This window comes from Carcharodon carcharias, chromosome 8, assembly GCF_017639515.1.
Source record: "Carcharodon carcharias isolate sCarCar2 chromosome 8, sCarCar2.pri, whole genome shotgun sequence".
NCBI classification, from domain to species: Eukaryota; Metazoa; Chordata; class Chondrichthyes; order Lamniformes; family Lamnidae; genus Carcharodon; species Carcharodon carcharias.
Window position 1 is genome coordinate 175325695 of NC_054474.1, and position 27834 is coordinate 175353528.

Consider the following 27834-nt stretch of genomic DNA (forward strand, 5'->3'; position numbering starts at 1 on the left):
CATGGTTAAATTATATTTTTATTTCTCAACATTATTTGTATACAATGATAAGGATGACTGTTGTACAACTGGCCCCAGGTATTTTTAAACACCCACTTGGCTTGGTGCAATCACAAACAAATTATTTAAATTCCTCAGTCTCTGAGTGTGTGGCATTGCTTCATCCTTCACCAGTTCCAGAAGAAGAGCCTGCTGCCATATTTGGCGGGTTGCAACTCTCCTTCAATGACTGGGTTAGGCTCTGGCCTTGGCCTGGAGTGATAGACATTCTCGGGAATTGGCCGGTCTGTCTGCACCTTGGTAACCTATGAATACAAAACACAATGAATTGAACCAACAAAGAAACAGCCTTCACAAAGTGGCACACTAGATAATTCAAATACCTATATTCACACTAATTTAGAGAAATGTACAATGTTCTTTTCCTTAATATAATGAAATGTCAGAAATCATCTTGTGGGGAACATTAACTAATCTTTAAAAGTATTGCAGTGAAGGTCAATAAAGATGAAACCAAGCCAAACAAACTTCCTTTACCACAACACTAACACAATTAATTCTATCAGATCAAATCAAGATTAGTGACAGTCACATTGCCTGCACTTATTATCAAACCACACTAACTTGTTAGTCAAATCTCTGTATTGACAAGATCACTGTTGAAAAAAATAGCATTTGTAAAAATAAAGTGGTGTGTGATTTGATGATGCTTGACTGAAATTTAAAGCAACGTCCAGGGAATGATCACTCTCTTTGTTGCAGGGCACTTTCTATTGCTAAAGTTTACCTGCACAATTTTATTTAAAAACAGTACTACTTGCACTGATTTTTTTTGGATAAGATAAGGCTGCTGATCTATACAGTCCAGCACTCCTGTCTTCAGCTCAGAAAAAGGGCTTATTACAAAGATTAAAAGCGCATACCATATTCCCAGCAATAATCGTCAGTTTCTAGTTTAGTTATTGCCATTTGGATCTGCCAATTCAACTTTTGAACTATTGAATGATTAATACCAACCGACACAGCAATTCGAGGCTGTAAAGCTCAGTAACTAGCACAGTACTATAGCAAACTGAAAACGCTCCGTATCCAAGTGGAAGTTGTTTGTTTAAAAAACTGACCCAGTCTTACATTGGAACATGTTAAGTCTAGTTATCTGGCACAATATATTTTCCTGTGGGGCATGGACTGATTGATTTACAACCAAATGTACAATAGAGGTCATCATATCTTTTATATAACAGACCCAATTTACATCAATACTATTCATTCAATTGTAAAATGCCTTTTACGAGAGCTCTTGCATAGGTTTATAAAGTGCTATCATGGATGTATGCCAAAGTATAGAAAGAACTTCTGAAACAATACCCCTCCTATTTCAAAGATAAATAACAAATTTACTGCACCAAAGAAAGTCCTCAGAGTAACTCGACTCTGGACTATTGGGAGCACACTGCTGATGAGTACTGCTAAAACAGTGTGGAATTGTACAATTTGTCACAGCTTCGTCCAAATTTATGATTTAAATAAGTTTGTAAGCTGAAAGTTCAAACATATCCAGTCCTCTGTTTTGTCAGATCAAACACTTGCTCTTGTTGAATTGCAGGTCTCATATCTATGGTGGCCAGAACTAGCGAAAACATTGAATTTTAGCAAGTACAAAAAAATGAGTATTAAAAACTTAGAAATTAGCTAGATTTCACCAAAACTTTAGTAGAAAGGGAAAGCTTTAAAAAAATTTAAATTATAAAACTTTGCTGAAAATGGGTCATTGTCATTGCTATGACAACGAGCTCTGAAGATTTGCTACAGCTTCTAAAATTCATGGTTCATTTGATGATCTATTATGCATTTGTTGTCCAATCCTAAAAGTAGAGCTCCAGAGCTTTACAGGACATTAAACCAGCAGCACTCTAGTTACTTACATTTTGTGTAGGTCATGTACTGTCAGTCAATGCATCTTTACATCCTGTCACAATTTTGTCATGCCTTTGTCTGCATTTCCACTGTAATTTGTACATAGAATATACAGCAAAAACAGGCATTTGCCCCAACTAATCCATACCAGGGTTTATACCGCACTCAAGCATCCTCCCATCCTTCATCTAACTCTCAGCATAAACTTCTACTCCTTCTCCCTCACATGCTTACACAGCTTCTCAAATTCCTCTAGACTATTCACCTCAACTACTGTGGTAGCAAATTCCACAATCTCACTACTTTCAGTAAATAAGTTTTTTCTGTGTATCCCATTTGTTTTCTTGGTGGCTACCTAATATTGTTGGGCTCTAGTTTTACTCTTCCCCACAAGAGGAACCTCTCTCTCTGTACTCAAAATCTTTCACAGCTCACCCTTCAGCTTTCTCTCCAAGAGAAAAAGAGACACAGCCTGTTCATCATTTCCCCAATATGTACAACTTAGCAAATTTGCAAGGATAATACCAGATCTGCAGAGTAACTACTTCCCATGCAGTTTTCCTATGTCAGTTATTGTGATATAATGGGGCTCTAGTCCCTCGATGGTTCTGTGCAATAAGCATATGAAATCTCTCTCCCAATTCGTTTGCCATCTTGTACTTCAAAAGAACCTGTATATATTTATCAAGTGATCATGAGTAAGAGCACAGGCAATTTACTAGCATACAATTAATATATTTGGAGGGAAGGTGGATCAGGGACAGGCATTTGATTATATGCAAAATAGCAATGCCGCCATTACTAACAAAAACACAGCTTATATTACAAGTTGAATCTAGTTGTAAATCTAAGAATTCAAACCATAATCATGTTGCTGTAGTCTAACAGAGGGTCAAAAATGACAAATGATCACAATCTCACTAAATAGAATGTGAAACATATAAATAGTAAAGCCTAGTGATATGAAATGAAGCAAAGCATTGGCTTGATGCCCAATGTTAGTACAGAATTGTTTTTCTCACAACTATTAACATTGAGCTCAGTTCTCTAAGGAGGAGAATATTGGCAAATTGTTCCTGAAAATTCTGCAAAATATTTATAGCTGGATGACAGACAAGCCAGTTAAGGCACTCTGAAGTAGGATGTGTATGAAGTCTGCTGGCAAGGTGCCATGGTGCCAACTAATTTAACAGAATATTTGAAAGAAGCAAAAGCTCCTAATATACACTTCAAGAGGACAGAATCTTTAGCTATGCCACATGAGTTAAACCACAGGAGTTTTTTTTTTGGGGGGGGGGGGGTGGTGTTGGGCTGTAGACTCAGTACAAAGAGTTGCAGGATTTACCAATTTCTCATTGCAAGTTAAAAAAATTGCCACAAAAAGGAATCCATTCAGGTAAAAAGATAAATAATCAATGCAATTCACTACTTGGTGGTAGTTATCGGGGGTTAAACCTTGCACTGACCCAAAGGCAGGCCTCCTCACCTGTATCATTATACACAACATACAATTTTTTATTTTCATTTAAGCCATAAGTTTGAAAAAAATTGTCTTCCACATCATCTTAAAATAGTACAAGACAAGTTTTGTATATATTTAACAATCTTAACTGAGTGAACAAATCCCTGTCAGTACATTAAATACTGCAAATGTTAACAGACTCATGTGGTTAAAAAAGTTGAATCACTGACAATTTCGTTACTGTGTTCAAAAAAACTGAATGGGAAAACAAGTACTGATTGGATAGTTAAGGGAGCTCAACTGCCATGCACCAAATAATCTATCCATGGGTTAATGGCAATTAAAACTGACATTGAAAAATACTTTAGCAAGTGCACAACAGAATTCACTTAACAACAATACAGTCCTGAGCATCAAATTCAAGTGCAATTGAAATTTAAACATTAGGGACTTAAACACTTGTAGCCTTTCATGCATTCAGACAAGAGGATTCAGAAAAGAGTAAATTCAAAAGCAGCAAGAGAAAAGTCGAGGCTGTACAGCAAACTAGCAATTTGGGTAAAAATAAGCTGAGTCTATCAGGAAAGGGCAAAGAGCTTAAAGATAAAAGGGCTTTAACGAGTTGACATCAAGGATTAACAGAAAAAAAAGTTAAAGCTAAGGCACTAAATTTGAGTGAGTGTGTGAAGATTCATAATGAAATAGGTGACTTAATAGCAGAGATAGTATTAAATGGGTTTGATCTAATAGCAATTATGGAGACATAGTTGCAGTGACCAGGGTTGCAAACCAACTATTCCAGGATACTCTATTTTTGGAAGAGGTAGACAAAATTGAAAAATGGGGTGGGAGGTAGCCCTGATAATAAAGGATGGGGTAAAGATAGAAGAGAGAAAGGATCTGAGTTTTGACAAGATGCAAATTCAGATTGGGTGGAACTAAGGAACAATGAGGGGCAGAAAAAACTGGTGGAAATAGTTTATAAGCCTCCTAACAGTAGTTGCAGTGTCTAGCAGAGTTTAAATCTTGAAATTAGAGACGCATGTGACAAAAATAATACAGTAATCATGGGGTCTTTAATCGTCATAGAGTGGGCAAAGCAAATTTGCCGTAATAGCGTGGAGAGAATTCATCTATCGCCTCAGATGGTTAGGGGGCCTCAGATGAGGAGCAATCATAACATGATGCATTTGATATTGAGTTTGCAAGTAATTTAGTTAACTCCGAAACTAGGGTCTTAAAATCTGAACAAAGCAAGTGATGTGGGTGTGAGGGGTGCACTGGCTGAAGTAGATAGGGAAACTACATAAAAAGATGTAATGGCAGATAAACAAAGACAAACATTTAAACGAGGCTATAATGTTACCAAGAAAAATAGTGAGCCTGAGGACTGGAAGGATTTTAGATTTTAGCTAAGGATGACTAAGAATTTTCATCGAGAGAACATAGAATAAGAATAAACTAAAGAGACATAAAAACAGATAGTGAAAGCTTCTATAGATATGTCAAACAAATGAGTGAAAGCAAACATGGGTTCCTTAATAGGCAGAAGCAGAAGAAATTATAAATGAGAATAAAGAAATGGCAAGAGATAATTAAACAAACATCTCCTTTGTTTTCTTGGTAGAAATCAAAAAATTTTCTGAAAATAGTGTGAAACCAAGGGTCAAGTGAGAATGAGGAACTTAAAGAAATTAGTATGAGTAAATAAATAATACTGGAGAGATTAATGGGACCAAAAGCCATCAAATCCCCTGGACCTGATAGCCTACATTCTAGGGCTATAAAAGAGGTAGCCAGAGATCAAGGATGATTTTCCAGAGTTCCTCAAATTTTAGAATGGTCCCCATAGATTGGAAGGTAGCAAAAGTAGCCCCACTATTCATGAAGGGAGGAAATGAAAAGATTAGCTCAGTTACCATGAAATCCGTAGTAGGCAAAAATGCTAGGATTTACTACTAGGGTCGTGGTAATAGAACAAGAGTCAACGTGGTTTTATGGGAAGGGAAGTAATGTTTGATAAATCTGTTTAGAGTTTCTTTGAGGTTGTAGTTAGCAGGTTAGATAAAGGGGAACCGGGGACGTAGTTTATTGATTTAAGAAAAGATTTAAGGTGCCAAACAAGAAATTATTGTACAAAACTAGGGCTTGTGAGATTGGGTGTAATATATTAGGATGGACTAAGGATTGGTTAATAGATAGAAAAACAACAGTAGGAGTAAACGGGTCATTTTTGGGTTGGCAGGCTGTAAACAGTGAGGTACCACAAAGATCAGTGCTTGGGTCTCAGCTGGTTACAAGGTGCATCAGTGACTTGGATGAGGGGGTCAAGTTGGCTGAAGATACAAAATGGTTAAGTGGGCGTGCAAGAACATGGCACATGGAACATAACCTGGAGAAATCTGAAGTTATCTACTTTGGCACGAAAAATATATAAAAAATGTTTGCTTTCCAAAAAGTGAGACAGAAACGTTGGTATTCAAAAGGAACTTGGGTGTGTTTGTATATAAATCACAAAATTAACATGTAGGTACAGCAAGCAATTAGGAAAGCAAATCATATGCTAGCCTTTATGACAAAGGAATTGAAGTAAAAATTAAAAAGACTTGCATTCAAACAGCACTTTTCACCATCAGTTGTCATCTCAGTGCTTTACAGCCATGAAGTATTTTTGAACTGTAGTTACTGTTGCAGTGTAGGAAACACAAATGTAAAATGGTAAAGAAGTCTTACACAATTATATAGGGTCTTAGTGAGACCATACCCTGCAGTACTGTGGAAAATTTTGGTGTCTTTACCCGAGGATGGAGACATTTGCCTTAGAGGGAGTGCAACAAAGATTCACTAGATTGATTCCTGGGATGAGTGGATTGTCCGATGAGGAGAGATTGATCAGACCTCACTTATGTTCCCTAGGCTTAAGAAGAACAAGGTACGATCTCATTAAACATAAAATTCTTAAGGGCTTCTGGCTAGAGAGTGAAAGGATGCCTCAGATGCAGAATAAGGGGTCAGGCATTTAGTAGAGATTAGGAGAAATGTCTTCACTCAAATGTTTGAGAACCTTTGGAATTCTCTACTCCAGAGGGCTGGGATGTTCAGTTGTTGAGTATATTCAAGAGAATAAACAATTTTTTGAATACTAATGGAAATAGGGTATAGTATAGGAAAGTGACGTTGAGGTGGAAGATCAGCCATTATTTTATTGAATGGCCGAGCTAGACTGAAGGGCCAATTAACTTGCTGCTATTGTTTCATGTTTCTTATGTCCCAATACATAAATGTATAGCAATGTATGTGAGCAACAAAACTGATGCTTGCAACTGAAGTAATCAGGAAAGAATCTTCTAAACAAAGACTTTAGAAGTTTCTAATTGGTTCATCCTAACCACTGAATGAGCATTATTTGCAAATCAGTAACAACGTGAAAGGCTTCAAAGTTTTTTTTTTGTAGAAGTTTACAAACATGAAAACATTGAATAAATGTATAAAACTACAAACAACTATATTGTTCTTGTCAAATTTCTCCCCTCACAAGCACTGACTTCTGCTCTCATTCCAAAAGTATTGGTGCTATCTAGTATCACGGTTTTGTATGCAAACCTTGAAAGTAAAGCTATCTGACCATGTGGATCTCTCACCAAAACCCAAAGCTTGATCTTCTCACTTGGCACCTGCACATGCCCTTTACAAAACAGAACCCTGCCCGATCGCTTCCCTCTAAGATTAATTGCATACCCTACTGCCACTCGGTTGAAATAAAGCAGAGGCCTTCTTGCCTGTAGATACATGAAGGGAGCTAGCTACAAATTGGTCAAATATCTAACATATACACTACGATCAATTACAATGATATCTTTGAGGGCTATGCACCAAACACGCTACAGCAAGTGTTTTTAAAACTTTGCACAAGGTCAAGTAATGAAAGCCATTCGAAGGCATAAGCTGGAGGAGCGCTTGAATATAAATGGCTTGATAAGAAAGTTAACATTTATTTATGGGAAGATCATCCTTGAGAAATCTAGACCTTTATTAAAGGATGAATAAAGTACTTAATAGAATTCCCTGCAACAATTTACTTGGATTTTTGGAATGCTTTTGGTCAGGTTCTTCACTGAAGATTTCTAACTAAGCTGAAACTCTAAGGTATAAAATGGATTCAGGTACAAACATGGTATGGGATAGGAAGAGGATGCTGATGAGAGGCATTTTGACAGAGCAAAGGAGGTGTGGAGTGGTGTTCTGCACATGATAGTACTTCCTACTTACACAACTAAATGCAACATTATGATGCTTGCAATAATAGAAAATGGAAAACAGCTAAGGATTTGTTAAGGAAACAGATCACAAATAAAATTTAATACTGAAAGTGCTGCACATTGGGCAAAATAATGCATGGAAGTACAGTCAGTGGAACAGAAGTAGTAAGAAACTTTTTTCAAAAAAGCTAACGAAATGTTGGGATACGTAGCCAGAAAAATTAGAAACACATCAAAGGAACTACTGCAGCTTATGCATTGCAGGGTTTTGGTCACCAATATGCATCAGGAATTTGTGACAAAAAAATACAAAAACATTGAAGAGGGTGCAAGAAAGTAGAATGCGAATGAGTCTAAGCACATGGGAGTGGATGCGTTAAGACAGGACTTGAAGCGTAAAAAATAAATGACTTAGGCACAGTAAATCTTGAAAAATAAATGGGAGATTGTAACTATAAACTGGTAAAAAAAAATAAATCAAACACATCAGAGGAAACTCCTTCACATCAAGAATCAATGTGTGGAATAAACAGTCAAGCTAAGAGGCATGCAGATATTAGAGCATCCAAACCGGTTGGAATGATAGACAGAGTATGAATACTAGATGGATAGGATCCACTGGACTCAAATGACTCTCTAGCCCCAAAGCTTTTTTTAAAATGGAGAAAACTTAAGCAACAGAATCAGTTCAAATCAGAGATTGTTATCAAAGGTACAATGCTGTAGTGAGAATGAGCTAATATACTACCACAGGAGACCAATTAGTGAGGAAGGCCATTTGATGGAAAATTTTGCAATGATCATCAGTAATAAAGTCCTCTTTTGTGCCTTTCAGTGGTATCACTCTTGCTTCTGAAACAGAAGACTGTAGATTCAACCTCCACTTCAAAGGCTTGAGCATATCAAGGCCAGCACTTCAGTGCTGTACTGAGGGAATGCTGCATTGTTACAGGTGCCATCTTTCATGCAAGAAGTTAAACCAAGGCCTGCTCAAGTACAGTTAAAGAGCCCATAGCATTATTTGAACTGGAGCAGGACAGCTCCCCATGTTCGTTGCCAACATTTATGTCTGAAGAACACCACCCACAGCAGATTAACTGGTCATTTTTCTCACCGTCAGTGGAACCTAGCTGCTGCCTTTGTCTACATAGCACACTTCAAAAGCAATTTTATCGACTGTAAAGTACTTGGCACATAATGACATTATGAAAGGCATTTTAAAATGCAAGTTCATCTTTCTACCATTGTACTCAAAACAAAGAGAAAACCCCCAAGTGTCTGTAATTCTCAAGTTTTTGATGAAGTTAAAATAATCTACTTTACCTTTGAGAGTTCTCCTAGATCTGGTCGAATCCAGCCCAGTTTGTCGAGCACACAATTATCAAAAGCATCTTGTTGCTTGCGGCATCGGCGGAACTCTTGCAGATTGCTATAATCAAGGCATGTCCAGTACTCTGTGAAGGGCTCGCTGCAGTGTGTTTTTATCTTCCTACGCAAGAAAAACATTTTCAAAAATTAGCAATTCTGATTCCAATGAAAATAAGCCAACATTAAGACAGTTCTACAAAGTACTTCAACAATAAGGAAATAAAAGTAAACACGTGATGCAATGGACAGCAAGAGAAAAAATTGAAGATGGTAGAATACGAAATTTCCACTTCTCTTCAACTCTGAAGAAGTGTCATACAGACTCGAAACGTTAACTCTGTTTCTCTCTCCACAGATGCTGCTAGACCTGAGTTTTTCCAGCATTGTTTTTGTTTCAGATTTCCACACCCACAGTATTTTGCTTTTTATCTGAACTATCTTGTTCTCATGTTTTGCTTTCAGACAGTGCTGACCTTTATTCTGTTATTAACACCTACTCTGGACCAACACTTTGCTCCTTTACTACTACCTTTACCATTCTCTTTGCCTTTTGGCCCAAGATATCTTTGTCATTTAACTCCCCCCCACCTATTCCTGCCCCATTTTTCAAAAGCATAAAAACCATCACATTTCTACCTCTCTTCAGTTCTGAAGAAGGGTCATATTGGACTCTTAACTCCGTTTCTTTCTCCACAGATGCTGCCAGACCTGACTTTTTCCAGCACTGTTTTTATTTTACATAGCAAATTTGGAAAAAAAATCATCTTGTATAGAATACTCCTTCAGTGTCATTGCTGGTGAATATTACCATTGTCATCCTATCATTGAAAGAGAACTTATTACATCAGGAACAGCTTAATACTGTGTGTTGCCAAGTTGGCTGTAATGGACTGGTTTAAATGATTAAGAAAATATTAGAAAATGTGATTACGTTGAACATAAACCCCGTTCTGGCATCAAGATCAAAACCTAGATCCCAAACTACAGTACTGAAAAGGAGGAAAGTCTCAGGAAAAACAATATTAAAAATATTCACTATGGCAAACTGAGTGGAGTATTAAGTTAGCTACTGGCCTCTCACCTCTGGGCCTGGTGTGAATCCAGTCCTGGCGGGTGAAATGAAAGCTCCTGTCTTCTGGCTCTAAGGGCTGTAACTGAAACGAGTTTGGCTAAACTCAATCCATCCTGGTTAGTGTGGAGTCAGAGCACAAAACTGCTGCTAATTGCCAATCTCAATCAGAGGCCATAAAATAGCTGATGTGGAAAACAGAAAAATATCACTGCTACCAAAAGCTGAGGCAAACTGTAAGCGGCACAGCTGAGGGGCTTTATTCAACATTGGGCTGCTGCAAAGTTCCAAGCAAGGGGCAGCATGATCATGATCCACTATGCCCAAAATGGAAAGCGTTTTATTACACAACAAATTTCATCACTGTGAAATGAGAAAATGTACAAATCATGACATTTAATCTGATCAAATCAATTCCTTCAATTGTTAAGTGTAAGCAAGATTTCTGCTGATTTGAGTAAATGTCTTAGGTTGCAGTCAGCTACCGAACTCCCAGGCTTCTAATGAAACTGTTATTTATCAGTCAAAAGCCATGTGGCAAGTAACAAGTCTATCAATATATCTGGCAAAAGCATCAAGGCTAGTTTAGACTAAAAATACCAGTGGTTTCTTTTGTGTAACCCATCAAATCAGAGAAAATTTGGCACTGCATTTGTCAAAAAAAATTCACAATGAACCTCAGTTGCATTACTTACAGCTAAGTAATTCACCACATGCCATCTGTAACGTTGCATGCAATTTGGCACAAAACAATTTATTTGTCTTCTGAAATTGCATCGAAAAGTCAAGTGTTTGCTGAAACAAAAATTAACAGTGCCAGCAACTGGTGAGAAGCAGTAACCCTCCTACTCAGAAGAACATAACTGCTCCTGGTCAACAGGCCTGCAACTGAAAATTGGGGTGTGTTATTGTGAATGGAGGCCAATTGATTTCTATCCTCTTGGTCTTTTGCTAATTATTTTTAATTGGTGTACTCTGGTTACCAACCCACTTACTAGAGGAAACAGTGTCTCCCGCTCAATCAAAACCCCTCATCATTTTGAGCATCTCCAACAGGTCTCCCCATTAACCTCACTGCTCTAAGGACAATCCCAGCTTCAGTAACCTCTCCACCTAAGTGAATGCATTACGAGGGAATTAGGGTTCTAAGCCACAACCAAGTATTTTGTTCGCATAACCCAAGTTTTATGCCTTTACTAGCACCTTGTATTTAAAGCTGCAGTTTTTTTTATTCAAAATGTTATTCAAACAGCATCATCCAGTCAATGGATTTCCTCCCAATCAGTTCTTCCAACAGTAGCAACCCAACTTTTCAGTCCTCTACACAATGAAATCTATTGCAGATAGAAAGAAAGAGATTCAGGGAGGGAATTTCAGGAATTAGGACCTAGACAGATAAATGCATGACTATCAAATAGAGGTGAAGGAACTGGGGAATAAGCGGTCAGAGGAACAATGGCGAAAAGTCTCTGACAGTTGGAAGTCCAGAGGAAGTTGCAAGGATGGGGGTGGGGGGGATAAGGCCATTTGGTGTGTTTGGGGGGGGAATAAGGACCTAGGAGGGGTTCCCTTGCATCTCCTGCCCTTGTTCTTCTATGTAGGAGAAGTTGCCGATTTAGAAGGTGCCATGGAAGGAGCCTTGGTGAGTTGCAGCAGTGCATTTTGTGGATGGCACAGAGCTACCACCATGTACCAGTGGTGGAAGGAGCAAACATTTGGTGGATGGAGTGCTGATCAAGTGAGCTGCTTTGAGCAGCTTACTAAGGGCAATAAATGCTGGCAAATTAGGTTAAGGGATATGTCAATAGAAGTTCAGTAGCAGATATTTAAAAAGATTTTTCAGAATACACAATATATACATTCCAATGAGAGGTAAAAATTCCAAGGAAGGGCCCACCACCCATGGTTGACTAAGAAAGTTAGACAGTAACAAACTTAAAGAAAAAACATAATTACACAAAGACAGGTGGCAGGTCAGAAAATTGGAAAGAATATAAACAGCAAAGAATGACAGAAAGATTAATAAGGAGGGAAGCAGTATGAGATAACAGCATAAAGACAGAGTTTCTATAGATATTCAAATAAGAAAAGTTAAAGAGATCGTTGGTCCGATAGTGTGCGCGTCTGGGGAATTGATAGTGGAAAGTGGGGAGATGGCGGATGAATTAACAGGTAACACTCTGGAAACAGGTGTATATCAGGAAATAGAAGGGATGGAGGAACTCGGGACAATTACAATCACCAGGGAAGTGGTATTGAGCAAGTTGCGAGGGCTACAGGCTGACAAATCCCCTGGTCCAGATGGACTTCGCCCTAAGGTCTTGAAAGAAGTGGCCAGTGAGATAGTTAATGCACTGGTTTTAAATTTTCCAAAATTCCATTGATTCGGGGAAGGTTCCATTAGATTGGAAAATAACAAATATAACAACTTTATTCAAAAGGGAGACAGAAAGCAGGAAACTACAGGCCAGTTAACCTAACATCTGTCAGAGGGAAGCCATTATTAAGGACGTTATAGCAGGGCACTTAAAATTCAAGGCAATCAGGCAGAGTCAACATGGTTTTGTAAAAGGGAAATCACGTTTAACCAATTTATTGGAGTTCTTTGAAACAGTCATATGTATTGTGGATAAAAGGGTGGATGTCCTGTACTTAGATTTCCAGAAGGCATTTGATTAAGTGCCACATCAAATGGAATTGCAAAAAATAAAAACTCGAGTAGAGGGTAACATATTGACATGGATAAAAGATTGGCTAGTTAACAGGAAGCAGAGAATTGGCATAAATGGGTCTTTTTTCTGGTTGGCAGGATGTATCGAGTGGTGTGTCAGAGCCAAGAACTCAACTTTTTACAATTTATATAAATGGTTTGGATGAAGCAACTGAAGGAATGGTTGCTAAATTAGTATGCAGGTACAGCAGGTAATTAGGAAAGCTAATAGAATGTTATCATTTATTGAGGGGAATTGATTACAAAAGTAGGAAATTTATGCTTCAGTTGTACAGGGCATTGGTGAGACCACATCTGGAACATTATGTACTGTACTGGTCTCCTTATTTAAGAGAAGATGTAAATGCGTTAAAAGCAGCTCAGAGAGGTTTACTAGTCCAATACCAGGAACGGATGGGTTATCTTGTGAGGAAAGGCTGGACAGGTTAGGCTTGTATCCACTGGAATTTAGAAGAGTAAGAAGCGACTTAATTGAAACCTTTAAGATCCTGAGGAGTCTTGACAGGGTGGATGTGGAGAAGATGTTTCCTCTTGTGGGAGAATCCAGAACTAGGTGTCACTGTTTAAGAATAAGGGGGTCACTCATTTAAGACAGATGAGGAGAATTTTTTTCTCAGATGGTTGTATTTGAAACTCTTCCTCAAAAGGTGGTGAAAGAAGAGTCTTTGAATATTTTTAAGGCAGAGCTAGATAGATTCTTGATTAACAAGGGGGTGAAAGGTTATTGGGGTAGGTAGGAATATGGGGCTGAGGTTGCATTCAGATCAGCTTGTTGAGTGGTGAAGCAGGCTCGAGGGGCTGAGTGACCTACTCCTGCTCCTAATTCTTATGTTGTCTTGGATGGTGTCCAGCTTAAATGTTGTTGGGAGCTGCACACATACAGGCGAGTAGAGAGTATTCCACCACATTCCTGACACAAAACCATAGAAATGTTACAGGCACAGAAAGAGGCCATTCAGTCCATTTTTTTTGCACCTTGTAGATGGTGGACAAGCTTTGGGGAGGTAGATGGTGAGTTACTTACCAGGAGTCCTCGGGTTAAGGTGCTTATTTGGGCAAGGCTAATTATAATAATATTAGGCAGGAACTAAGGAATCTAGACTGGAGGCGGATGTTTGAGGGCAAATCAACAACTGACATGTGGGGGGCTTTCAAACGTCAGTTGATAAGAACTCAGGACTGGCATGTTCCTGCTCGGATGAAGGATAAGCATAGCAAGTTTCAGGAACCTTGGATAACGAAGGATATTGTGAGATTAGTCAAAAAGAAAAGGAAAGCATTCGCAAGGGCTAGATGGCTGGGAAGAGGTGAAGCCCGTGGAGAATATAAAGAAAGTAGGAAGAAACTTAAGCAAGGAGTCAGGAGGGCTAAAAGGGGTCATGAAAAGTCACTGGCAACCAGGATTAAGGAAAATCCCAAGGCCTTTTATACATATGTAAAAAGCAAGAGGGTAGCCAGGGAAAGGGTAGGCCCACTCAGGGACAGAGATGGGAATGTGTGTGTGGAGCCAGAAGAAATGGGAGAGATACTAAATGAACACTTCTCATCAGTATTCACCAAAGAGAAGGACTTAGCGGTCAATTTGTCTAGGGAAGAGTGTGTAGATAGCCTGGATCATGTTGAGATCAAAAAAGAGGTGATAGGCGTCTTGAAGAATATTAAAGTGGATAAGTCCCCAGGCCAGATGGGATCTACCCCAAAGTACTGAGGGAGGCAAGGGAGGAGACTGCTGGGGCCTTGACAGAAATCTTTGTATCCTCACTGGCTACAGGTGAGGTCCCAGAGGACTGGAGAATGGCCAATGTTGTTCCATTGTTTAAGAAGGGGAGCAGGGATAATCCAGGAAATTACAGACTGGTGAGCCTTACATCAGTGGTAGGGTAATTATTGGAGAAGATTTTTCGTGACAGGATTTACCACCATTTGGAAGCAAATGGGCGTATTAGTGAGAAGCAGCATGGTTTTGTGAAGGGGAGGTCGTGTCTCACAAACTTGATCGAGTTTTTCGAGGAAGTGACAAAGATGATTGACGATGGAACGGCAGTGGATGTTATATACATGGATTTCAGTAAGGCCTTTGACAAGGTCCCTCATGGAAGACTGGTACAGAAGGTAAGTCGCACGGGATCAGAGGTGAGCTGGCAAGATGGATACAGAATTGGCTTGGTCATAGAAAACAGAGGGCAGCAGTGGAAGGGTGCTTTTCTGAATGGAGAGCTGTGACTAGTGGAGTTCCACAGGGTCCAGTGCTGGGATCTTTGCTGTTTATAGTATACATAAAGTTACAGTTAACATTTAGAGTCCGTATGACTCTTCAACAGAACCAAGGAAGAGTCATACGGACTCGAAACGTTAACTGTGTTCCTCTCCGCAGATGCTGTCAGACCTGCTGAGTTTTTCTAGGTGTTTTTGTTTTAGATTTCCAGTATCCGCAGTTTTTTGCTTTTATCTTAGTGATAATGAACTGTTTTCATGATGTTGATTGATGGATAAATATTGGTCAAAACACTAGGGATAACTCCCCTGCTCTTCTTCATGGGATCTTTTACATCCACCTGAGCAGGCAGTTGGAGTCTTGGTTTCAGATCTTATCCAAAAGATGTCTGTTCCAACAGTGCAGTGCTCCCTCAGTGCTGCACTGCAGTCAGTCTTTACTACTTGTGTTCAAACCCTGGAGTGGGACTTGAACCTTGTGACTCAAGAGGTAAGTGTATTACCATTTGAGCCGCAGCTGATGCAACAACTGCAAAGTCCACCAGTTTTGTAAGACTGGATGGCAGGCAAGCAGGTTGACAAAACAGGAGGCAAAGCAATTGGGAAAGGTAGATGAAAGGAGCTGGGTGTTAGATTAACATGCAGACCCTGGCACCATGTCTTCTTGAGAGGCAGTAGAAGGAAATGGGGCATTTGTTATTAAACACAAATTACAAACAAAAATGGAAAATCATTAGCTAATGACAGTCCTCATCAAAACATTTGGCAAATTGAATTTTCAAGTTCAGGGACATTGTTGCAACAATGATGTTGCATGCAACTACTGCAAATGTCTTAACATTGTAAATAAGTTTAACCTATCTAACCCCACTGGTGAAATTCACAATAAATTCAAAAGGTTGGTCCATTTTGAAAATACTAGAAACTGCAATCACAAGATGCATATCGTATTGGCATTTACTCTCTTGACACAAGAGTACTTCGTTTACATTTTCTTCTAATCTTTTATTAATACTTCCTATTGAAAGCCAGCTTTCGGGTGACAGCACCTAAAATTCTCAATGATAGCCAAACAATTTGGCTCGGAGAACACGAACGGTTCTGCCCTTGGAGGTACAGCGGGGCTCATCTGAAATCCAGCCCGAGGCTTGCGGCCTTTACCACAACCGTGTGGGCGAAGGCCGTGACAAAGCAGCCGGAGCCGGCCAGCTCCTGGATCCTGGCTCTGGCGGGGTGTGTGTGTGTGGGGGGGGGGGGGGGGGGAGGGTGAGAAAGAGAGACGGTGGGGGTGGGGGAAGGGGAGAGGCAGAGGTTGCGTGGCGTGGGGAGAAGAGGCTGGGGGTGGGGGTGAGGAGGTTGATGGGTGGGAGGGCGGAGAGAGGCTGGGGGTGGGGGGTTGATGGGAGGGGAGGCTGGGATGCAGAGGCGGGGGAGGCAGAGGCTGGATGAGGGTGTTGATGGGAGAGGAGGGTGGGGGGGGGCGGAGAGGGGCTGGGGGTGGGGGGAGGGGGTGAGGAGTGGGGGTGAGGAGTGGGGGTGAGGAGTGGGGGTGAGGGAAGTGGGGGTGAGGGAAGTGGGGGTGAGGGAAGTGGGGGTGAGGGAAGTGGGGGTGAGGGAAGTGGGGTGAGGGAAGTGGGGGTGAGGGAAGTGGGGAGGGGTGGGGGTGAGGGAAGTGGGGAGGGGTGGGGTGAGGGAAGTGGGGAGGGGAGAGGGGGGAGGGGGGGGAGGGGAGGGGGGGGGAGGGGGGGAGGGGGAGGGGGGGAGGGGAGGGGAGGGGGAGGGAGTTGATGGGTGGGGGAGGGTGTTGATGGGTGGGGGAGGGGGGGAGGGTGTTGATGGGTGGGGGAGGGTGTTGATGGGTGGGGGAGGGGGGAGGGGGTTGATGGGTGGGGGAGGGGGTGAGGGGGTTGATGGGTGGGGGGAGGGGGTGGGGGTGGGAATGTGGGGAGGTGGGAATGTGGGGGGGTGGAGGTGGGAATGTGGGGGGGCGGAGAGAGCTGGGGGAGTCCGGGTGGGGGGAGTGGGTGGGGGGGGCAGAGAGCTGGGGGGGGAGAAGCTGGGGGAGGGGGGGAGAAGAGCTGGGGGGGGGGGGAGAAGAGCTGGGGGGGGGGGGAGAAGAGCTGGGGGGGGGGAGAAGAGCTGGGGGAGGCTGGGTGGGGGGGGAGAGCTGGGGGAGGCTGGGTGGGGGGAGAGGGTTGATGGGGGGAGAGGGTTGATGGGGGGAAGGCTGGGGGGGAGGCTGGGGGGGGGTTGATGGGGGGAGGCTGGGGGGGGGTTGATGGGGGGGGTTGATGGGGGGAGGCTGGGGGTTGATGGGGGGGGTTGATGGGGGGAGGCTGGGGGGTTGATGGGGGGGAGGGTGATGGGGGGAGGCTGGGGGGGGGGTTGATGGGGAGGGGGGGAGGCTGGGGGGGGGGTTGATGGGGGGAGGCTGGGGGGGGGGTTGATGGGGGGAGGGGGGGGAGGCTGGGGGGGGGGGTTGATGGGGGGGGGGGAGGCTGGGGGGGGGGGTTGATGGGGGGAGGGGGGGGAGGCTGGGGGGGGGGTTGATGGGGGGAGGGGGGGGGAGGCTGGGGGGGGGTTGATGGGGGGAGGGGGGGGAGGCTGGGGGGGGGTTGATGGGGGGAGGGGGGGAGGCTGTGGGGGGGGGGTTGATGGGGGGGGGGAGGCTGGGGGGGGGGTTGATGGGGGGAGGGGGGGGGTTGATGGGGGAGGCTGGGGGTTGATGGGGGGGTTGATGGGGGGAGGCTGGGGGGGGGGGTTGATGGGGGGAGGGGGGGAGGCTGGGGGGGGGGGTTGATGGGGGGAGGGGGGGGAGGCTGGGGGGGGGGGGTTGATGGGGGGAGGGGGGGGAGGCTGGGGGGGGGGTTGATGGGGGGAGGGGGGGAGGCTGGGGGGGGGAGGCTGGGTGGGGGGGGTTGATGGGGGGAGGGGGGGGAGGCTGGGGGGGGGGGAGGCGGGGGGGGGGGTTGATGGGGGGAGGGGGGGGAGGCTGGGGGGGGGGAGGCGGGGGGGGGGTTGATGGGGGGAGGGGGGGAGGCTGGGGGGGGTTGATGGGGGGAGGGGGGGGAGGCTGGGGGGGGGGGTTGATGGGGGGAGGGGGGGGAGGCTGGGGGGGGGGGTTGATGGGGGGAGGGGGGGGAGGCTGGGGGGGGGGGGGTTGATGGGGGGAGGGGGGGGAGGCTGGGGGGGGGGGGTTGATGGGGGGAGGGGGGGGAGGCTGTGGGGGGGGGGGTTGATGGGGGGGGGAGGCTGGGGGGGGGGTTGATGGGGGGGGGGAGGCTGGGGGGGGGTTGATGGGGGGAGGGGGGGAGGCTGGGGGGGGGGGTTGATGGGGGGAGGGGGGGGGGAGGCTGGGGGGGGGTTGATGGGGGGAGGGGGGGAGGCTGGGGGGGGGGTTGATGGGGGGGGAGGGGTTGATGTGGGGGGGGGGGGGAGGCTGGGGGGGGTTGATGGGGGGAGGGGGGGGAGGCTTGGGGGGGGGGGGGGGGGTTGATGGGGGAGGCTGGGGTACCTGAAGAAATCCAGCGCGCACTCATTGACCTTCCTCCCCTCCTGCAGACATTTCCGCGGGTCTTTCTCCTCCCAGCGGCACAGCATGAACTCCTTGTTGGGCTTGTCGCACTGCGAGCCGTAGTGGTGAGCGGCCGCCTTCAGCACCGCCGACGACACGTTCACCTCTTGCACGTTCAGCTCCTGCAGCGACGGCAGCTCGGCCGCGGCCATTTCTCCCCGCTCACATCCAACGGCGGCAACCGCGGTCCCAACCGCCGGCAGAAGGTCACAGCCACGCGCATGCGCCGCACCCGCCGCAGCCTAACTTCATCGCTTTCCCTAATCCCCGCCCACCTATCACTGATTGGTCCATTCCGGCCGGCCGCCGTATCGAACCTACCGGTGATTGGATAATCCGACTGCCAATCATTAACGGCTAGCAAGTTTGGTTAAAGCACAGCGCAGCTAACTTTTAAATGACAAATTTGTTTCGACTTCCACCTTTTAGCTTTCATCTTATTTATTTGTATACATATTAAAGTATTGATTGTTCCGCATTGCAACTAACTTATCAAGGTTGTGTTTCTCATTTTCTTTTTCTCTCATTGAGAGGGGTGAAAGGTCATTGCCATGGTGACACTGTTGTTCCCTGAAGCCATGGAGTACACAGGCAGCAGCTACATTGGGGACTACCACAATGGCAGGTATGGAAGGAGCTGACTTGAAATATCAGCTTATTTATGACCCAGGAGGCACCCTGGGAGAAGGGGCCTCATCATTGAGGCAAGCTAGTTGACAAAACAGGAAGCAAAGGAATTGGGGAAAGTTAGCTGAATGGAGCTGGGTGTCAGACTGACCTGCAGACCCTGGCACCATGTTATATTGATTGAGGGATAAATATTGGCCAGGACACAGAGAATAACTCCCCTGAATAGATTTGGGGGCCTCAATCTGACGTGTCCAAAAATCTGCATCTCTGACAGTGCCACAGTCCCTCAGTACTGCACTGCAGCAGTAATACTGGCTTTGCCAACGAGGGTGCCCATCATCTACCCCCAGCAGGGCAGAGGCTGCCTATTCACCAGAAAGTTACCACAGGCTGACAACATCTGAACACGGATTAACACTTCAGCTGGAAAATGAAAACCTTCACCTGTTGCCTTTGCTCCCCCTTTTCGGATGCCGAGTGACTTGCCTCGTATTTCCAGAGTTTTCCATTTTCCGGTGCCTGCCAAAAAGCACTCTCACTTCTTGGGTCAGAAGATTGTGGGTTCATGGTTCCACTGCAGCAACTTGAGCATCAAGAAAAAACTAGGCAGACATTCCAGTGCAGTACTAGGGATTGTGGCACTGTCAGAGGTGCTGATTTTCAGATGAGACATTAAACTGAGGCCCCAAAATCCCATAGCACTATTCAAAGAAGAGCAGGGGAGTTATTCCCTATGTCCTAGTCAATATTTATCCCTCAATCAATATCACTGAAACTGGATTATTTGTCCCTTATCACATTGCAGTTTGTGGTAGCTTGCTGTGTGCAAACTGGCTGCTGAATTTCTTCCTATACAATTGTCACTATATTTTTTAGATGTGCTTCATTAGCTGTAAAGCTTTTTGGGGCATCCCACAGTCACGAAAGGTGCTAAAGAATTAACATTTTTCTTTTTTTCACCATCTTAGGTTTTTCTGTTCAATTCCATCAACTATTAGGCTCTTGATATTTTTTAACATTTTTTATAATCACAAGATAATTCCCTTACATGTGACAGTGTTACTCTGAAATGATGCAGAATACATCAACAACTCTTACCATCTTCAATAAATCAACATAACGTGACAATTATTTTATCTTTAAGTATTGTTTTAATTTGTTGCGATTATAGTTTTTTCTTCAGCTCTTGACCAAAAGCAAGTCCAAACCACAGCGCCACAATCGCCAAGGAGGCAGGTCCCGGATCCACCCCAACCAGAACTGGGATCAAACCCCATACTATTTGCACCAATCCGATCCACATCAGCCATCCAGCTAACTGACCCAACCAACCTCCCAAGGAGTCTAAGTTGCTGTGGCATGTTATAGTCCAGAGCTATGAATAGTGATGGGAGAGGTTCTAATTTTGTTTCCATCACATGGCTGACCAGGAATCTATCTCACTGCCTGCCATCGCTCTATGTTGGGAGGATTTACAGGTTGATACTCAACCTGTTTATTCATGTTACAAACATACCTTCCTTGGTTGTCAAGTCCTGGAGGGGGACTTGAACCTGGAACTTCTGGCTCAGAGGCTGGAACGACACCTACTGCACCACAAGACCTCCTGAGATTATAGTACATGCTTAAATATAATAGGCACAGAGTGAATTCATAATTTGATCTTGGTGGTATTTGAACATTCATTATTCTTTTATTGCTCCCAAACCACTAAAGTAAAGGGAAAGAAAGGAAATTTACATAACTTAAATTCGGATGAAAAAAGCCCTTTGGACTATCTGATCTCATCCATTCTAATTCTCAGCTTTTGTTTCTGATAGCCACATCTAGCTGTTTCTTAAATAATGCATGTGTGTTTACCTCAACATCTTTTCTGGGAAACTGCTCCAGCTGTTGATCGTCCTCTTCCTAATGTCTGCCCTAAGTTTGCCACTCAAAACTCAAACTCTGTTACACCTTGTCCCACTGCCTGACTTTTCTGCAAGTGTTCTTTTGGATTTACTTTCTCTATATTGTTAATTATCCTCTACACTTCTATTACAAAGTATTCACAATACGGTAATAGGCCTTTCAGCTCAACAGGTCCATGCTAGTGTCATGCTCCAAAGAGCATCCTTGCACCTACCTCAAACTGCAACATATCATCTATTCCTTTCTCTCTTGTGCTTAACTCGCCTCCCCTTGAATGCATCTATGGTATTCGCCTCAAGAGCACACTGTGTGAAGTTCCACATTCTAACTTCTCTATAGGTTAAGGCATTTCTCCTGAATTGCCTATTGATTTATTAGTGACTATAAGCTTCTGTGACATCCTGTGATATGTTCTTTTTCAAGATTGTGAAGTCCTAGTTTATGAAATGTTTTTATTAGCTCTTCCCTTCGACGCTGAGAATCAGCCTTGCTGCTTCTCTCCACACAGCTTCCAGAGATGAATCCCCACTTTACATGGCAAGAACTCAGTATACCAGCTGCAACATGACCAGAGCTCCATTATAATTCTGGAAAATTTAGCTTATTGATTTGGCAATACCCAGCATCATATTTGATCTGTTTATAGCTGCCTTACATAATTTAGACATTATGAGCAACATTTGTCTTTCTCCCCCTTGACAAGTGCTAACCCATCAATCTCTTGTCCTTCTATGAGGAAAAATGATTTGTTTATATACCTCTGGCATAACAAGTGAATGTTCGAGTGTTAGTGACTGTTCTATTGTGATCCCAGCACTCCATCCTCGCTCTGTCCTGGTCCTCATCAATATATTCACCAGCAATCACCAGTGCAAAGTATGTCTGACAGCCCATCTTATGGTTTTGATTGAATTAAATGCCATTTAAGAAGTATTTGGGTGTGCACTTGTGATGCCATGGCATACAAGGCAATGAGCCTAGTGCTGGAAAATGGGATTAGAATAGTTAGGTACTTATTTGAGCAGCGCAGACTTGATGGGCTGAAGGACCTTTTTTGTGCTGTATGACTCTTTTAAAAAGTGAAAACAAATCACTGTCAAATTAATGATGTTGATATGAAAGTAAGTAGGGAAACTACTAATGAAGATTTAACAGAAATCTACCAACAATTAACTTGCAAAAGAAGGAAAGGGAACAAATTAAATCAATCAAAAAGTTGTTTTGTCAATACTTTCTGTCATTGCAAAAACATAAAACTTAATTGCCCAAACATCTCTAAACTTATTCATTAAATAATCCATGCCTGGTTAAAAATCCACCCAATAGGTTTTATCCTGAGGGCTACCCTTTCTCATGAGGTTGAAGCTCAAACATAGAAACTAGGAACAGGAGTAGGCCATTCGGCCCTTCGAGCCTGCTCCGCCATTCATTATGATCATGGCTGATCATCCAATTCAATAGCCTGCTCCCGCTTTCTCCCCATACCCTTTGATCCCTTTCGCCCCAAGAGCTATATCTAACTCCTTCTTGAAAACATACAATGTTTTGGTCTCCACTACTTTCTGTGGTAACGAGTTCCACAGGCTCACCACTCTCTGGGTGAGGAAATTTCTCCTCATCTCAGTCCTAAATGGTCTACCCCATATCCTCAGACTGTGACCCCTGGTTCTGGACTCCCCACCATCAGGAACATCCTTCCCACATCTACCCTGTCTAGTCCTGTTAGAATTTTATAGGTTTCTATGAGATCCCCCCTCATTCTTCTGAACTCCAGCGAATATAATCCTAATCGACTCAATCTCCCCTCATACGTCAGTCCCCCCTTCCCAGGAATCAATCAGGTAAACCTTCGCTGCACTCCCTCTATAGCAAGTACATCCTTCCTCAGATAAGGAGACCAAAACTGCACACAATATTCCAGGTGTGGTCTCACCAAGGCCCTGTACAATTGCAGCAAGACATCCCTGTTCCTGTACTCGAATCCTCTGGCTATGAAGGCCAACATACCATTTGCCTTCTTTACCGCCTGCTGCACCTGCATGTTTACCTTCAGCAACTGGTGTACAAGGACACCCAGGTCTCGTTGCACATTCCCCTCTCTCAATTTATAGCCATTCAGATAATAATCTGCCTTCCTGTTTTTGCTACCAAAATGGATAACCTCACATTTATCCACATTATACTGCATCTGCCATGCATTTACCCACTCACTCAGCTTGTCCAAATCACACTGAAGCATCTCTGCATCCTCCTCACAGCTCACCCAACCACCCAGCTTTGTGTCATCTGCAAATTTGGAGATATTACATTTAATTCCCTCATTTAAGTCATTAATGTATATTGTGAATAACTGGGGCCAAGTGTTAATCTTTCAAACAGCTTGCTGTGTAATGGTATTTATCTGGATTCCATTCCTGTATGAGTGTCAGGCCTCTGCACATTCACAACCTCAGTGCACAGCAAAAGGCTAGTCCTGCTGTGCAGCATTCCAGTTCATAGGATTAAAACGTTAAATCGAGTGCCGATGCTTATAGGACATTTCTCCATACATTAGTTTAAAATAAATGGTCTAAAACCTTTCTTAAACTGGTTAATGCCACTTTCATGTGAAAAATGATGTGAATGCATTAAGTGTTCATATATAAATATTCTGCAATAGTAATCCCTCGACTAATAGTTTCTAAATTTGTAGAATGACTGCATTATATGCTTATACTATCGTTAAAATGTTGGCCCCAAATCAATGTTTGCACTAAAACATAGATGACTTCATAGAATATGACTGCAAACTCCTGAAAATATAATTTTAAAAGATAATCAGAATGAGTTGTCTTACACGACTGGTTTCACGAGGAAACCGAGCCAACCGTTGCTCAATCCCACTGCACCCAATGAGAAATCAGCGTGGTTATATTTAGGTAAGAGCACAAAGCTGAGAGCGAGTTCAAGCATGCAGCATTTTGGGAGGTTCAGATGAAATCGTAAACCACAAAAAAAAAAAAAAAATAAAATCAGTTTGTACAATCACTTGGAGTTTATTACACGTCTCCAACTCTTTTTTTAAACAAGGGCATGTCTTCACATTTTCTCATTAACTGTTACGATTGAAGTTCATATCATGTGGAATGATGGTGACACTTCAACAATGGGAGGTCACGCTAAATAAAAAATGATTGATGCAATACCAATTTGCTGCCACCAGGGGCCTGAAATTCCTCTTTTAGTGAAAACTTGGAGAATGCCTGTTTTTGTCCCTGGTTAATGAGTCGCGAAGTTGCAGCGTGTGGAGCTTTGAAGCGTAATTTCTGAGAGTGCAATTTTGTTGGCAGGTTGTTAATTACCAAGAACAACAGTTGTGTTTTTTTTTTGGTAACGAAAGTCATTAGCTCCTTTTAAAATGCTGTACAGTAATTTACTATTTCTCAGTTGCACCAGAGACATCTACTGATGAAAACTGGCAAATATTGGTAACATGAAAAGACCATTTGAACCTGGAGCCGACCTTTTACAGTTGATCCAAGTCCTTCTTTCCCGTGAAACACATCCAGTTGCCTCTGGAATCAATTGCCAATTTTCTTCAAAGACCTTCCTGGCAACTGATCAAATGTACGAAAGCAAAATACTGCAGATGCTGGAAATCTGAAATAAAAACAGAAAATGCTGGAAATGCTCAGCAAGTCAGGCAGCACCTGTGGAAGAGAAATAATTCAGCTCCATGACCTAGAGATTCAACAGTTTTTAAGCAATTGAAAGGGGGGAGGGAGGGCAATGGACAAAGGGGAAGGTCTATGATGTAAACAGGAAGGATTAAATGATAAAAGGGTTGGTGGTGTAAGGCCAAAGGGAATGATAATGGGCTACATCTTTTGTTTCCTTACTTGTTTCATTATCACTTCAATTGAGAAATAATTCCGTTTTAATTAATCTGAGAAGCAATATCACACTAGAAGGAAACTCTGTTATTCTGTGAGGGTCATGGTCTCTGCCACAGTGGATACCCAGCCAATAATGATACAACCTTTCTTTTCTTCTGCTTCCTGTTTCTCTCTTTCCTTCTTGTTTTCTGCTTTCTCTCAGGATGGAGGGCAATGGGGTGTATATCCTCCCAACAGAGACAAGATATGAGGGAGGAATGAAAGATGGCATGTTTCATGGTCAAGGAACCTTATACTTTCCGAATGGAAACAAATATGCAGCCACCTGGGACAGTGGAGCAGTAATACAGGTCTGATTTGAATCTTTTTGAACAGTACCCAAATGTTATTATTTGTTAAGAGTGACAATCATTCAGATTGTTTCACAAGTATTTTAATGTTTATTAGTCAAAAAGTAACATCTTTGTGTGATAAGTAATTTTACACACTTTCACTTCCTAATCAAAAATGTCTTCCAGAAAATGTTTCTCTGATAATGATTGTGCAGTGCTTGCTGCCTGTAGTTGACACTTGTTGATTAGCTACACTTGCCTTTTAGGGTTACTACATATTTGCAGATGGATTGGAATATGAAGAGGACTGGACATATTGTGATAAATATGACAGGCGCTTTTACACTGAAATTTGTAATGGATTAAAACCAGCAGGTATTTATAAGAGACCATGATATTTCATAAAGAAAAGAAAAAATAACAAATATATTTGTGGACTAAAATGTTACTGTATAATGGTTTACTTCTTGATACGTGACTGGAATTACTAGTATTCTATATTACATGATATATAACTTCTGCCTTTTCAGTTGCTTTATGCCATTTCATGCTCAGGTTATTCAAGGATATTCAAGACATTAACCCAAAAGAAAAATGTATGATAAAGGATAACAACTGTATTTAAGGGCTAATTTAGCCTTGGAATTTTTTTCAAAAACCATTCAAGCTTTCCTGTCATGTTTGTGACATAATTAGTGCTGAACTCACTGCCATCCGTCTAATATCCTATACACAAGAAATGTGTATATATAGTGGATGTTGTAATAATCTGTTGATATTTCTGCACTTGGCTAAGGTCGTTCCCAGCTCACAAACTTGGATCCTCCAAGGACAATTCCAGAAGGACATTATGACTGTGGTGATGGTTTCTATAACCCTGCAACCAGAGTAATCACTGGTTACGACAATAAATTTTTACGTAATGCTGGTAAGTTTCTTAAACTCGTTATGAAATTCATTGACTTTTGGGTCCCTATGTGCTAAATGAGTCGTCTATGGAGATTATAACATTTAAGGTATAGAATTTTCCAATGCTTGCTACATTGGTTCCTGCTTAGTAACAAGGATGGGAGCCTTTTGGAGTGTTGTGATAGGTCAATTCACATGTACCTCATACTTACCCTGAATGTTAGTGTATAAAATAGATATTGTAAATTGTTTTATCTTTCTGACCTTTTTGTAGTGAAGTTTATTTTTGTTTGTTCAAAACCCATGGAATCTTGTGACTTTATTCATTTGGTAAGTATCTTGAATCTCAAACTTTATCTACCTTAAACAAAATGTTATTAGTCTCTAACTGATCATAACAAACTCACCTAGTGAACTCTGCAAATTTGAAATATGAACTCAAATTTGTTCCTTTCCATTACTAATACACTGTGGAACTTAACTGTTATCTTTAATCTTTAATACTTCGTAACTCTGTTTTTCCCTCCACAGATGCTGTCTGACCTGCTGAGTGTTTCCAGCATTTTCTGTTTTCATTTCAGATTTCTAGCATCAGCAGTATTTTTTTGTACTAATCTTTAGTCTAATTTTTGACGGACAACAGTCACATGATAACTCCCCATGCTTATTTCTCTGTTTCTTGTCATCTCTTCAATTCATAAACACCTGTACAGATTCATGTTTTTGCACAAATAGTAAATTTTGCACAACATACCATAACACTTCAAGTTTGGTGCCATTTTGACTGTTTTACATGGATACTAAAGTATATTGAATAATATTGAAGTCTAATAACTTTTCTGAATTAAAATAATTTCATAAGTTGAATGAATCCTATTGCTTATGTGCAAAATTTAACAAATTCTTACTGTGAATGCAGGCAGAATTAACAATCTATTTGCTTTAAATATTAATTATTTTTGGGACTAATAAGATGCATGTTTTTCTCTCTGACATTTCTGTCTTGTTCATGTACAGAAGCTGCTGCTGTTATAATGTTCCATGTATAATTCTACTTACGTCTGCACAAAAATGGATGACTTTCATTTTATACATCAAACTGCCTTGAGCTTATTCTCAATTTATAAAAGCCAAACCCATCACCAGGGGCATGTTACAAAAAATATATGCCAACAATGTTCCTTCAAGGAAGAAAACAATTGGGAGGCAGTTGGTATCCATTATGCAGAGGAACTGGGTTCCCTTGAGAGAGATAGTATGGGCCAGAAGGCCAGGGCTGTAGAGGAAGAGTAAATGAACAGCTGCAGACGGGAGGAACTGAGGAAGAAGGCTGGGATAAAAGGGACAGACCTGGAGCTACTTCTGTGTAGACACTGCAGGAAGGGACAGGAAACACCAAGGCTTCTGGCCAGGGCTTGAAGCTAGCAAAAGCAGATGGTAGGAAGCATTCAGGAAGTTCTTTACTTGACTCCAAAGACCAGACAGGTTAGCAGAAAGTGTTGCTGTCTCTCTCTTAGGTCTGGGAGTGGCCTAAAAGGATGCACAGGTTCCTCGGCCTTTAACCCACGTGCTTGAATATTCTC

At 42.5% G+C, this 27834-nt stretch overlaps 2 protein-coding genes across 5 annotated transcripts in view; one reads left to right on the forward strand and one right to left on the reverse strand.

Moving 5' to 3' along the window:
* ndufa8 (NADH:ubiquinone oxidoreductase subunit A8) lies at positions 1-18839 on the reverse strand. The gene is made up of 3 exons (XM_041194607.1): positions 18535-18839; positions 8962-9127; positions 1-305 (listed from the first exon to the last, which is right to left on the reverse strand). Exons 1-3 carry the CDS (start codon positions 18744-18746, stop codon positions 168-170), a joined length of 516 nt encoding a protein of 171 aa, XP_041050541.1. The 5' UTR covers positions 18747-18839; the 3' UTR covers positions 1-167.
* Positions 16104-27834, forward strand: part of morn5 (MORN repeat containing 5) — a 17747-nt gene continuing 6016 nt past the window's right edge. Inside the window, exons 1-5 of one of the 4 annotated variants that reach the window (XM_041194604.1) lie at positions 16104-16133; positions 19126-19219; positions 25213-25360; positions 25609-25717; positions 26139-26270. In XM_041194604.1, coding sequence (XP_041050538.1) covers positions 19146-19219; positions 25213-25360; positions 25609-25717; positions 26139-26270 — 463 coding nt within the window. In that variant the 5' untranslated portion in view covers positions 16104-16133; positions 19126-19145. Of the gene's footprint in view, positions 16134-19116; positions 19220-24376; positions 24465-24557; positions 24742-25212; positions 25361-25608; positions 25718-26138; positions 26271-27834 lie in introns of those variants that run through there. The other 3 variants (XM_041194605.1, XM_041194606.1, XM_041194603.1) reach the window with 3 other exon arrangements.